We start from the raw sequence: 15123 nt of genomic DNA on the forward strand, positions 1-15123 counted from the left end.
CTAAAACATGAATCAATAAATCAACTCAAGAAATCATGAACAATAACAAATCAACTCACTCAAGTATTCAACAATAATCACCATGAAACAATGATAACAATAATAATTTACAAGTCAATTTACTCTACATCATTGCCAAATATTACGTAAAAAGAATGAAATTAAACTTAGGGTTTAGAAAAAAAAAGACACACCTGGCGACTGGGCGAGTGGACAGTTGGGCTTGGGTTCCGACGGGCGGAGGCAGACTAAGGATGGCAGCTTCCAGCGGGATCGAGGCTCAGGGAGCCAGGGTTTATCAATTTCTCTCTCTTTGTTCTGCTTTGCTTTGCCTTAGTTCATCTGCCTTTACTTTCACACGTCATTTTTTTTCTTTTTTTTTTGTTTTTATTTTTTAAAACATGTGAAATGAATTTTTCAAAGTGGGGGACATCTGTCCCCATGTCTCACAGTTGGCTCCGCCACTGTGGATTAATAAAGAAGATGAAGCTTAATTCGGTTGTTTGTTGTAAAAGCTCAATGGTTTTTGTAATTGGTGTAAAAAATGTAGTAACTGATTGTAGAGGAAAGGGTGTTGAGTATAGAAGAGGGAGATTTAGATTACTAACCAAATATATTTTCGTCAGAATTTTGCATCAATTAATAGAAAATCAATTACAATTCAAGAAAGAGAAAGATACTTTGAGATTATATGAGTAATAATGAATAACTCTGAAATTTAGAAGGACATGCAAACAAAACTAAATTGTTGCATGTATATGTATGGCTGAGACTTAATGCATGTATATGCATGAACAACGTTGGTTTGAATCTTGTGTCGATGAGTTCAGAGGCATTAATTTAGAAATCAAGCGAGCGGCGAGCCGAGTATTTTGATAGGGGTTTCATTTGCAACAGTTATGAATGAAAATCAATTATTCGGATAGGGGATGAGTTGGACTATGGAAAGCGGGAGCTAAAGTGATTGTATGATTGTGTGTCAGTAATGGTGTAAATTTTGATTTTTATCTGAATCTCTTAGTGAAGCAATTGGCAGAGAAAAGACTTTTCATTCAACATTTTTTTTCTGAAAAAAAAAATTATTAGGCGCGGATAATATTAACTACATTAGTCACTGATGAATGTTCGAGTTATAAATCAGTTTTAAAATATTCTAAATGCACAATGTGGTTATAAAAACTTTAAATGATTTCACACCATGATTTTAGGATATATATATATATCCTAAAATCTAAAATTTATAATAAAAATCACGTGCATTCTGCACGGGTTAATAAGCTAGTAAACCAATATATAGCTGTTGTGTCACTAAATAATTTTAGTTAATTTCTTGGTTTTCTTTTAAACTACAGTTAGTATTCCTTGATGTATGGATGTCATACAATAATATGGTATTATGAATAACATTATTGTTCCAATACTTTTTTTAAAGAAAATTTTAATGAATAGATACTTCAATTCGTTGATCCTATGTAAATTATTCAGAAAAAATTCACATACAACCTTAGACAGAAGAAACACAAATTTGTTATGTAATTTGATAAATGGAGTATAATCACCTAGAACTAATATATAACCAAGATCGAATCAAATTTATTCCATCATGAAATATTTATTGAATCCTACTACTAATCATCCTATATAAGTTCAAACATTGACAGGTCCAAACTCGATATGTACAATTTCAATTTAAATATTATATTGAGATCATTATATTTATAGTAGGACTAACTAATATACATAATACTTCCTTTGTTCTAAAGGCAGACGTTAGGTTATCATGGGGTACATTGTAATTTAATTAATTAAAATATATGACAAAGATAGCAAGATATATTTATTAGAATGAGAGAGTGTGAGACTTTAATTAATTTTTTAGTAGTGGTAAAAAATTGATTTACATAAAATGATTCCCACAATAAAAATATAAATAGTATTATGATACAAATGAAAAAGAAAAGTACATAAATTACTATTAAACAAAGAGAATATTAAAAATTATTTTACTCTAATTTCGATGTAAATACATGCAAGGCTACCAAAAATATATATAAGCGAAAATCAAACGTAGTAATATCTACAAAAAGCAAATAATAAAAACCTAATGCTTTTAGAATGTTTAAGGTAACAAATAGTGTTGAATTTAAACAAACTACATTTTTCCTTTTTGATGGAAAGTAACAATATTAAACATTAGCATATCAAGGTATGTGCAATAAATAACATATTTAGTGCTTTCTAACAAATATAACTATAGAAGGAACGATAGATAAAATAATAATAATTGAAATCAATAATTGGAGAACATAATGAATACATGCAAAATGAAAAATTACATAATATAAGATGAAGAAAAACACGATGAAAAGTAAAAAACTGCTTTAGATAGAAGGATCCTTCCCACCATAAAAGTGTAATAAATAGTAGGAAAAACGTCTTTTTAATCAAGTACCCCCGAGTTTTCAAAAAAATTCACCTGCTACCCCCCAAGTTTTCAAAATACACAGGGTACCCCTAAGTTACAAACTAATACACTCAGATACCCTTAATGACTAACGGCGTTAACCGACGTTAGTCTTAACCCTAATTGACCGTTAGTTTTATACCTAAATCCTATAATCTAACTCCTTATTAAACCCTAACCTCTAACCCTAACCCTAACCTTAAACCCTAATCCTCTCACCACCCTTTCCCCCACCCTCCCACCACCCCAACAACCCCCTACCCCACCCCTGCAACCCCCCTTTCCCACCCCACCCCTCACCCTCCTACGTCCGTCGTCGCGAGCCCAGATTCCAAGAGCCTAGTTGTCGGCGAGCTTCCCCACTGCCGTCGCGAGCCCAGAAGCGCCGGCGAGCTGCCCCGCTACCATCGTGCTCAACCTTCTCTCCTTCGTCTTCGAACTGGAGTACACTAGAGAAGGGGGCATTCAAAGGGGATGGAGAGGAGGGGGATTCGACGGGGGGTAGGGGAGGGGTGCGAAATTCAATGGGGTTGGGGGAGGGGTGGCAACGGGGCAGGGGGAGGGGTGGGTAATTCGACTGGGGTGGCGACAGGGAAGGGGGAGGGGGTGGGTAATTCGACCGGGTGGCGACGGGGTAGGTGGAGGGGGGATGCCACGGGGTGGTGGGGGGCCTGCTGGGGTGGGGGCTGTCAGGGGTCGGGGAAGGGTGGGGGAGGGGAGGGGGGTTAGGGTTAGAGTTAGAAGTTAGAGGTTAGAGGTTAGAGGTTAGAGTTTAATTAAGAGTTATTTTAGGGTTTAAGGTTAAAACTAACGGTTAATTAGGGTTAAGACTAATGGTGGTTAATGTCGTTAGTAATTAGGGGTATTTGAGTGTATTAGTTTGTAACTTAGGGGTACGCTGTGTATTTTGAAAACTTGGGGGGTACCAGGTGAATTTTCTGAAAACTCGGGGTTACTTGGTGAAAAAACCGTAGGAAAAATTGACATGAATAATCCCAACTTTCACCAGTTTTCTCAAAATAATTCCAACGTTGGATTAATCCAGAATAATCCTAACTTTTGAGGGATCTTCTCAAATTAAAATAAACCAAAATTTCACTTTTCTTTTAAAATATTAATACACGATATGATCGTAAAACCTTTAAATCACGAGCTAATATTTAAACCATGATTTTAGGAGAAACAACATAAAAATTAAATTTAAACAAAATATTCCCATGCATTTTGATGTATTTTTTAATTTCATTTACGTATTTATAAATGTATATATCACGATTATAAAATATTCAAAGCTTAAAATATTGTAACAAAGGATTTTTATATATCAAAAAATATACTTATATATGTTGTATTATTTCAACTTTAAATGCATGAATTCTTATAGTTATCAATTCAATAATTTTCGAATAAAAACAACTACTTACTAAACAAAACCATTCTCCATGCATCATAATCAAACAGGTTAAAATTATATCTACATAAAACTTCACATGCATTTTGCAAAGGTTAAATGTTTTTGAATATCATGGAAACAAAAAAAAAACCCAAATCCCCATTACAACCTTACCTCATAAACACACCGCTATGAGTAGGCTATGACATTGACCCAATCCTATTATATTGGACTGTTGGAAAATAAGCAGAAGTAATTAGTGGAATTTGGTAAATTTAGGAGGAAAATTTTTAATCTTGTGGAGTAGTATTTGACTAGGGAGAACATCTGAGAAGACTTGACTTTTTTTTTATTATGAGAAGATTTTGTTACATGCAAAACACTCTAACACCTAAGGAGCACTAACATATATTTATAATGCTCTTTATAAGTCGGTTTGACAACCGCCTAAGTACATAGCTCTAGCTATTTTTTTTTCTAGATTCTTCTAGCTTATCTACTAGATTTTTGTTAAGCATATTATCGAATGTAGATTAGATATTTATTTTACAAAAGTAATCATAAGATTTTTCGAGATTAATCTTTTAACAGTTCCTCTTAATCTGAAAAATTTTGTACTCCAAAAAATCTTCAAAGGAAAATCTTGTTGATGCACTTGTCACCAACTATCACGGGAAATGTATATTTGAGTTCCGTTGTTACCAACCTCCAACTTCTCGATATATCTTCTTGATTTTTATGATCTTCTTGTTGATACTCAACCAACTATTTTATTTATGCTCGTATCACCAGCCCTCACCAAAATATTTGTTCTCCCAATATCATTTTGTCATTGGTGCTCATGTCACCAACTCTTCCCGCTAATGCTCTTGTTATTAGCAAACTTCAACAAATAATCTTTTTCAAAATAAATTGGCAATCTCATTATTTTTTTTTGTCCTGCAATTTTTTCCTACACGGCCAAACCTTTTGCACTCCCAGCGTTGTGGCTTTCCTTTGTGCCAACAATCTGCACTATCATGGTTAGTGTTTTCGGGCCATTTTCGGACCGGGTCGAAATTTAGCCTAATTTTCCCAAATCTAGGTTGTCAGTAACCCGAAATTTTTCAAAAAATAAGGCTCGGCCTGCGATCCAAGAAGGTGTGCCCAAAACCCGTCCATTTTCGGGTCGGGCCGAGCTCACCTTGATCACCTTTAATTCATATCTTTGGATGATTTCTCTTCGTCTTTATCCTCAACATTCTTCTTAGTCATTTTCTTAAATTTTGCTGCAAGAGAAGTCTTAACTATTTATTCATTGATATCAATGTTATCAGAATCGGGATCCTACTTTGGATCGTAGGGGTTGGTAGAATCGAATCGGTGGGATCGAATCGTAGGATCGTAAGATCCTACGATTCGGTGAAATAGAGATAATTATACTAAAATATGGTGAGAACATCATGTTAAAAATTTACACATAGTAATAATGAACTTTTTAATTAGCAAATGATGATAGTTTTTCAATAGTATAAGATTGAAGTAACATGCGACCAAAATCTAATAGGAGAAATATAATATGTGAAATTACTTTATGATTTTGATACGGTAGGATCGGATCGTAGAGTCGTAGGATCGTAGGATCGTAGAATCGTGTTAAGATCCTACCATGTGATTTTTTTGGTTGGGCAGGATCGAAAGATCCTACAAAAATAAGATCCTACGTAGGATCGGGATCGGTGAGGTCCTCCAGGATCGTAAAATCGTAGAATCGTAAGATCTGGATCGGGATTTTAACAACAATGATTGATATGACAATTTTTTCTTTGTTCATGGGACTCCAAAGATCCCATAAGTTGTTCGATTGTTTTTTTTTTTTATATAACTTTTGTTTCTTCAACAGTAGCATCAATGTTATCATATTTTTCCGTTAAACTTAATAGAACCTTCTTCACAATTTTCTCATATGAAATTTCTTCTCCATATGATTTCATTACTCACTATTTCCGTTACCTTTGAAAAGTAATCTTTAATTAATTCCCCTTCTTTCATTTTCAGGTTTTCAAATTCTCTTCTTAGAGAATGGAGTTTGATACTTGTCATTTTGATATCTCCCTAAAATGCTTGTTGAAGGATCTCCCAAGCCTCCTTTGCCGAGTCAGACCTTAATATTCTTTGAAATATTGCATCATTAACCGCATTTTGTATAAGATACAAAACCTTAGTATCCTTCATTTGATCTTCCTCGAGGTGCTTCTTTTGTGCAGCAATCAAATTATTCTTATCCTCATACTCTGTATATCCATTGATAGCAAATCTCCATAAATCATATGAGCTTAACATTGTCTTCATCTTAATTTTCCAAAAATCATAATTTTCACCCCTAGAAATTGAAATTGGGAAAGTTGGATTATTGAGTGCCATTATGATATGTTGCGTTTGGGTTAAATGTGTTTTGGTTAAAGTAGTGAGGCTTTGAGAATTTTGGCTCGGATACCAGATGTTGGAAAATAAGCAGAAGTAATTAGTGGGCTTTGGTAAATTTAGGAGGGAAAATCTTAATGTTTTAGTATTTGACGAAGGAGAACAATTGAGAAGACTTGACTTTTTTTATTATGAGAAGCTTTTATTACACGCAAAACACTCCAACACTTACGGAGCACTAACATACATTTATGGTGCTTTTAAGTCGGTTTGACAACCGCCTAAGTACATAATTCTAGCTTTTTTTTTTTTTACTAGATTCTTCTAAATTATCTACTAAATTTTCGTTAAGCATATTCTAAAATGTAGATTAGTTATTTATTTTACAAAAATAATTACAAGATTTTTCTAGATTAATCTTTTACCAGGATTACTCTATCCAATAACGAGGCCTAATTGTATATATAATATAATCAACTGTTGTCCAAAATAGTTGTTGTACATCTAAACTAAAAATATATAAAAGATAAAAAAATGAATAACGTGATGTGATACAGTAATACACACATAGATAATAGATGATCGTGAAAGAGTCCGGATCCTCTAGAGTTATTAGAAAACTCTAGAGGTAGAGTTAGTGTAATCTCATCCCTCCATCTAAATCTATTCATCTCAGCCGTCCATTTAAAAAAAAAATGATACCCAAATCTATTTGATTTCTCTCTCCTACGGTGTCCTACCCCTTTACTGTTTCTTTCTCTTCCACCCATCTCCCTCATTTCTCTCTCCTACCCCTTTACTGTTTCTTGCTCTTCCACCCATCTCCCTCCAAACCTTCCCCTAAACCACCAAATTCAACCTAGAATTTGTGATTTTTTAAAAAAATTTCTCTCTAATACTTCAAACATTACTTCCACAACTGAACTTCTCAACTCCTCTCATTTTCTCTCTCCTCCTTCTCCTCCTACCTTCTCCACCTCTTCCATGGCTTCCGCATTGCAGTATCCGTCTTCTCGTCGTGATGATTCTGTCGGCGGCGATTATTTCGGCGTCAAAATCGCCAATCCTTATCGATGGTTTGCGATTTAATTTTTCATTTCTTTGGTTTTGAATTCCGGAGTCAACTCCTCTGATTTATTTTTAAAAAAAATTTGTGATTATTTTAGTATCATAATAATTTAGGTAGAGTTTAATTTTTATCTTGTTATCAAATTATAGTTGTGTTTTAATGAAAGCTTCAATTTTGATTTTAATGTTGTGTTTTTGCCTTTTACATACTGTTCATCTTTTTTTTTAGATGTGAGAGGACGATTATTTGCATATTGCATATGGTTCATCTTAAAAGAGTTTATATGAAATTATGAATTTAGTTGTAAACTAGATAGATGAATTCATAGCGTGGCTCTAGTACCTGCTGCATTGTGTGATTGTGCTCTTTTCATTGATTATAAGCATTGCAGATGGAGTAGATATGTATAACAGAAATAACATAATTAGCATTGACACAATAATAGAAAAATACAAATTCATCTAAGAATAGAAAATATAACAGCAATAACATAATTAGCATTGACACAATAATTTGCAATAAAAAAATACAAATTAAACATAAATGGAGTTTTTATTAAACTTACATCGCTTCAAAGAAACAGAATCCACACCACTGAAATTATATAATCAATAATCTTCTTCGACAGTTTAGTCGTGTGATGCAGATTTTTTTTTGAAAAAATTCTGATTGGTACGGTAGTGGCAAGATATAGATTATAAGTTTCTCAAACTCTTTCATAGTCCATCAATGGAGTTTGTGAATGTGTATGGCGGAAAAACTACGTCTCCTTTGCATATTTCCTTAAGTTTTAGATGTTTATTTTATTTCCTTAAATAAACTGATTTGTTTTAAATTAATAATTGTAGATTTAGATGGAGGGATGAGATTACACTAACTCTACCTCTAGAGTTCTCTAATAACTCTAGAGGATCCGGACTCATCGTGAAACGGGCTACTTTATTTTTTTATTTTTTTCCTTTTGATGGGACTGAGAGGGACTATTTTCCAATAATATCATTAGCATGTACATTTGGACCATTGCAACAGTTACGTAAATTATTGTATACATGCTCGTGACAAACGCGTTGGTTTAAATTACTAATGATAATTACTCATTGACTTTTATAATCAAGTAGATGCATTATACTTGTATAAATAGCTGATCCTTTTGCATTGTAGCTTAGTTAAGCTAGGTAGCAATAAACATTGTGTTAATTTACAGGTGTTTTTTTTGTTTTTGTTTTTCATACAATCCAATCTGTTCTGAAATAAATGAAACGGTTCTCTAGAAAAATTCTCGCATAAAACAACTGAGAAGCGTTTCATATATTTCAGAGCAGAGGAAGTAATAGATATACAACTTTGATTCATGTATGTAATAACTTTTGGATCTGTCTCTTGCTGAAATTTTGTAGGACACACTTACACACAGATCAGTTACAACCGAAAGCTGATGGCGAGCGAAGGTGCAAAACTTGATCATGAAGATGAGCTTTCGGAACCACTACTGTTCTCTATAGAAGATATGGTGGAGAAAAGTATTGGATGCTTAAATTCAACTCAAATCTTGCAAACCATGCTTGCATCTCTACCACCATTCTTTGACAGCCAGCAAACATTCATCAGTGTCTTTGCTCATGCTCAACCAACATGGCACTGCACAGGTACTAATAACAGCAATTTGTCCTGCAGTTCCAATAACTCAGACATATGCAGCCTTTCGAAGGCCGAATGGGCTTGGGATTCTACCAACGTGCACACTTCGATCATATCAGAGTGGAATCTCGAGTGTGCTAGCTCATTCATGACTAGCTTCCCTACTACTTGCTACTTTGTAGGTTGCTTCTTGGGTGGTTTACTGCTAGCTACACTTGGTGATTCGAAACTTGGCCGAAAGAATCTCCTCTGTTTTTCATCCTTGGTAATGTCCTTTGCTGCACTTGCCTCCACGTTTTCTCCTAATTTTTGGGTGTATTCAGTATTTCGTTTCATAAGTGGGTTTGGCCGTGCTCCATTAGCCATCTCTGCACTGGTATTGCTGACCGAAAGAGTTGGCAAAAGATGGCGGTCACAGGCAGCTATGGTTGGGTTCATACATTTCTCATTAGGAATATTAGTTTTGACTGCTATTGCATATCTAACCAAGGCTTTTTCCTGGAGAATGTTGTATCTATGGACTTCCATTCCTGGAATCTTATGTTCAATAGTATGCTATTTCTTCCTCTTAGAATCCCCTAGATGGTTGTTCATGCAAGGGCGAACCAAGGATTCCATGGCCGTCTTAAGAAAACTAGGATCAACAACTCATGATTACTATACAAATACAACCTCTCTTATGACAAACATTAGAACTCAGCAAGAGACACCAAATGATAGTAGCACTAGTTCCTTTGCATCTCTCAAGATTCTATTCAAGAAAAGATGGGCTATCAAACGGTTGTTAGCTGCAGTAATCTTAGCTTTTGGCATCGGTCTTATGTACTTTGGCATGTTTTTAGGGGTTGGAAACTTAGGTTTCAATATCTACTTAACCTCAACATTTAGTGCATTAATATCCTTAGCTTCATATCTGCTTACATTCCTCTTCTGGGTGCAACGATGCAACAGAAGAAGTTCGTTGCTCGGATTCTGCGTGATAAGTGGAGCAACAAGCATAATGTTCTCCATACTAGGCAAGGATGGTCATGAGGGAATATTAATTGGCCTAGAGTTGGTGTCTCTATTTTGTGCCTGTATGGCGTACAACCTAGTGTTGATGTATACGGTGGAGCTCTTTCCTACCTGTGTTAGAAACTCGGCCGCGTCAGTTGGTGAGGCAGGCGATGATTTTTGGCTCGGTTTTTGATCCGGTGTTGATTCTTCTTGGTAGGACAAATATGTTTTATTGCTATGGAGTATTTGGTATCATAGTGCTTGTATGTGGATTGTTGGTTCTTGGTTTGCGAGAGACTAGAGGTAAGGTGCTATGTGATACCATGGAGGAACAAGAGTTTAGGGATTCTACTAGCAAGTCAATAATTTGATTCTTTTTGAGATGAGATGAAAGATCAATTATTGAGATTGATCTGATTTTCACATGGTACAGTTGTTGAGACGATTATTGTTTCAATGAAGCCTGCACGTTTATATGCTGGGAATGAAGAAGCTTGGAAACTTCTATGTGTGTTGTGCTCTTGGTTTTATAGAGAAGATTTGATATTGTCATATATACATTATTTCGTATTAATGTCATGTTTGATTTACTTAATTATAAATAAAATTTAGCAGACAAACAAAAAGAGCTTGTTGGTGTATCATCCTTTAATTCGCCATGCGGATGGTAAAGGTGATAAAAGAGTGAAAATAATGAGAATTTAGACCTTAGAAAACAAATTTTAACCTTTACCTTGGACTAATATGAGAAGGATTGTTATATGAATTAATATTGTTCAATAACCCCCCAAAATAATTATTAATATTTCATTATTCATAAAATTAAGAATCAATAATCCACGACATGAATAATGAGCATATCATTAATGAATTGTCAATGCAAATAACGAGTACTCTACAAAAATGTCCTCATCATCAGGGTCTATATCCAAAGATTTTAGACAATAGCTTACCTATTGTATATCTTGGATAATCCAAAATGTATTATAAGGTAAGTTTTCCGATTCCAATTTTTAATTAATAAAATATCAAAGAATTATTCATGACTTCGATTTCTTTTGGAAGATGATCTTTGGTGGTCATATTGTTTAATTGACTTCACTAAAATTAGTAAATTAAAGCAAGACCCAATAGCTAGCAATAATCTATACAAATATATTAAAAGGTGTGCATAAACAAAACCGTGCCACGTGGCGCTCTCCCTATGGAGTTTTAGGTCATGTAATCCATGTACAATACTTTTTTTTAGAAATTGCATATTATAAGGTTTGATCCCTATACCTCAAGTACATATACTAAAGTCTTAACCACTAGGCTAAGTTATATTTAGTGTTATTATTATTATAAAGTATTATATTATAAATGAAATTTTTTCTTACCCGGGGCATCGCCCGGGCCTAATAACTAGTTAATTTTCTGAAAGAAGCATATTTTTCGTGTAGTAGTATACAGGAAAGGTTAGATGTACACTTGTAGTGTAAATGTACACCACTATTATTAAGGGAACGAAAGTTATTTTGAATTTTTATTTAAAATAATTTTGAAGGGATAAGGATATATATTATTGGAAATTTCGTTAATAAAAATCAAATTTTGGGCAATTTTTTGAAATAAATGCTTAGGTTATATTTTTTATATCAATACCAACTTTCTACTATTTCTTTTGGAATCATTACCACTTAATAGATTTTCGCAAAATCATCAACTTTACTCCGTTAGTGGCTTGTGAAATTACTTGCTTACCTTCCATTAATCTCCTCCTCCTCCACCACCACCACAAAGACCCCACAAAACTCACTACCCTGCTTGCGATCTCCTTCTATCTCCTAACCACCATTACAAGGTGGTGATGGTTTCGTAGTTGGTTAAGATATGGGGTCGGTCGACTGTTTGGTGGGTGGAGGTGCTGGTCGTTTCGTAGTTGGTTAAGGTGGCAGGATGGGAGTTTTTTAGTGGGTAGCGGTGGCCGGTGGTGGCTTTGTTGTTGGTTGTTGTAGGAATTATATGCCTTGAATATGTTCGATGGAATATTTGCAAGGCCGCCCGATCGGCCTGAGTTGAAGATGTCCAACAGGCTACTTTACAAGGCGCCTGATGGCATCAGGCGTGTTCTCCCGATCGGACGTAGTTAGCGAACAACGACCTGGCGAAGGTCGCCCGATCGGACTTGAGAGCAAGTCTAAGTTTGGGAAATAGGTCACCTGATCAGGTGGATGTCGCTCGATCAGGCGGTGGGCTTTTTAACGCGGAAAGGCGTTTTCGAGCTGGGTTATAAATAGGCTTTTAACCTAATCTGTTTAATGCAGTCATTAGTGCTAAAAACACATCTATAATTTGGTTTTTTCCTCTACATCAATAAAATATGGGAAATTTCCTCAGGAACCCTTGAGGTTTGACGTAATTCTCAAATTACCCCTCACATTTGGGGAATACTTCAAATACCCCTGAACTTTGTGTTTGGACTCAAAATACCCTTATCATACACCGAAATTCAAGTGCATTAATTTCCTAATATGTCCTTGAAACTTTAACTTTGAACTTCAAAATTCAATAAGGGTATTTTGAGAAATAAGCCAAACCTCAAGGGTACCTCAGGAAATTTCCCATAAAAAAATTATCTCTCTCTGTCCATGGACGTAGCCGACACACTATTGGTGAACCACGTCAAATCTATGTGCGTTTTTCTTTGTTTTGCATTCGTTATTTGTTCTGTTTCACATCTATTATAACAAATTGGTATCAGAGCTTTGGTTTTTTCGATTTGATTGAGAAAGATGTCTGGGATGAGTGTGAAAATTGATAAATTCACTAGGAGAAACAGTTTCAGTCTGTGGCAAATCAAGATGTGGACTTTACTGAAGCAACAAGGGTTGTGGGCAACTTTGGCAAAGAAATCAACAAATTCATTTACTACTGAGATGACCGTTCTGGAGGAGAAGGCACATTCACCGATTATGTTGTGTCTGGCTGACGACACAATCACTGAAGTCGCGGAGGAGGAAATCGCATCTGGTATGTGGTTGAAGTTGGAGAGTTTGTATATGACGAAATTTATAACTAACGAGTTGCTTTTGAAGCAACGTCTGTTTAGTTTTCGCATGAATGAAGATACACCTCTTAGGGATCACCTAGATCAGTTAAATAAGATTTTATTAGAATTGCGTAATATTGATGTTAAGGTGGATGATGAGAATGTTGCTTTAATTATGCTTGTGTCTTTACGATCATCATATGAGAATTTTCTGCAATCTTGTATTATTGGTAAAGAGACAGTGTTTGTAGAGAAGGTCAGGGCTGCTCTCGATACTAGAGAGTTGCGCCATAAGGCGTTTGGTACAGGTACAGTTGATCAGGCTGCTGGATTAGGAGCTAGTGAAGGTAACGAACGGGGGAATTCGGGGAGAAAATCATGGAAACCGTCTTCTAGAGGTCCCAAACCTAGTGGTGTTTATAATTATTGTAAGGAGACGGGGTATCGAAAAAGGGAATGTCCTAAAAAGAAGAATCAAGAATATAAGTTTGGGTCTAATAAATTTGGGTTTGGTTCAGCTGCTGTTATTGCAGCAGAAAATCTGAGTTATGATGATGATATTGGCCTAGTTACTGATGAACAAATGCATTTGTCAGATGCATGGATCCTTCATTCAAGGGCATCTTGTCATATGTGTCCACGACGTGAGTGGTTTATTAACTACAAACAGGCTGATGGAAGTATTGCTATGGTCTACGAGGAAGTCTGCAAGACAGTTGGTATAGTGTCCATCAGAATTAGGACACGGGGCACGTTCCATAGGTTACAAAGAATTTGATTTCACTTAAACTATTAGATAGAAAATGGTTCAGTTTCAAAGGTGAAAGAGGAGTGTTGTGTGTCTAGAGGGGTTCAAAGATAATTATGAAAAGGGTTAAACGGGAGACATTGTATTTGTTGCAAGGGTCTAAGTTACCTGAGTCTTGGGTTGTCACATTGTATGACGCAGTTGGGATTATCAAAGGAAAAGCAAGCGTAATTCCTAATACGAACAAACAGATTTACATGCGATAAATCTGTCAAAACTGCGGAATCCACCAGAAAAGAGATAAACTCTCAACTATTATTATTAGAAGAAAAATTGCTTTCTCACGATGGCTAACAAACATTTAAATAGTCTAAGTAAAACCCTAAAACGAAAATTAACTAAAAACAAAATCCATAAATTCTTAAAAGGCTGTTTTCGAGCCTTAAACGAACTCGGATGGCTTAAAAAGCTTGCAATTCATCGCATAGCAATGATTTGCGCTTGTTGGCCCGTTTTCCTTTCCGAAAAAGGTATTTTATTAATCATTCTAACACCAAAGTTCCGCCTAGTCAAAATTATTTTAGGCTTTTTCGACGAAGGCTTCTTCATTGAACTGTGCAGCTACCGCCCTACATCATACAACTACTAACTACTAAGTGAATAATGAAGCAAAAAGATCACACACAATAAGTAAAATTTATACAAAAGAGTATTATAGATCGATCATATTAAAGATACCTATATGAGTAATTTCATATATACTTTTTAAAAGATATACATATATTCGATTATTAAATTTTTTTATTAGTTTCTTATAATTTAGTACATACACGAATATAAATTTACTAGTGCTCCATTCCATCATCAATTTCATTAGTTTTTGGAGAATAGAGCGAGACTTAGCATAATCGTGAGAGTTGTCAGTTGTAGTTTGGAGTATAGCTAGTTGTTAGTCTGGACGATGCTCCGAATCATTTAAGTCTTAAATCAAACGCTTAAAATAACAGGGGGAAAAAGAGTTATATGCATTGGTTTATGCTAAGGAAATATAAATGATTTTGTAGTTTCTTATAAATTTCTACATAGTAAATTATAATATAAATTATTAATTCATCAATATATATAGCCCTCGACTTCAAGAGAGTACATATGATAGGGGTAATTAGTGTGTTGGTTTTCTCCAAGCATATGAGCTTTTTATACAATCTTCTTTTTTAAATCAATTGTAATATTTACAATGCAAAAAATGCTTATTTATTACATCTTAATCAATAATATTTTCATTTTTATATTTAGATATTTTTCTATTCTAATGGTGATTATATGTTTGGATTTGTATCAAAGAATATAAAAATATAGGTGATTTTATCTTCTAAACAGA

The 15123-nt window shown here is 34.7% G+C and overlaps 1 protein-coding gene across 1 annotated transcript; it reads left to right on the forward strand.

The window, feature by feature from the left end:
- Positions 1-6937: 6937 nt before the first annotated feature.
- LOC104902617 (organic cation/carnitine transporter 3) lies at positions 6938-10537 on the forward strand. The gene is given in 3 exon segments (XM_010690452.4): positions 6938-7336; positions 8727-10117; positions 10119-10537. Coding segments are annotated over 3 exon segments (1662 nt in total). The 5' UTR covers positions 6938-7281; the 3' UTR covers positions 10335-10537.
- The last annotated feature ends 4586 nt before the right edge of the window (positions 10538-15123 follow it).

Source organism: Beta vulgaris, chromosome 9 (genome assembly GCF_026745355.1).
Source record: "Beta vulgaris subsp. vulgaris cultivar EL10 chromosome 9, EL10.2, whole genome shotgun sequence".
Taxonomy (NCBI): domain Eukaryota; kingdom Viridiplantae; phylum Streptophyta; class Magnoliopsida; order Caryophyllales; family Amaranthaceae; genus Beta; species Beta vulgaris.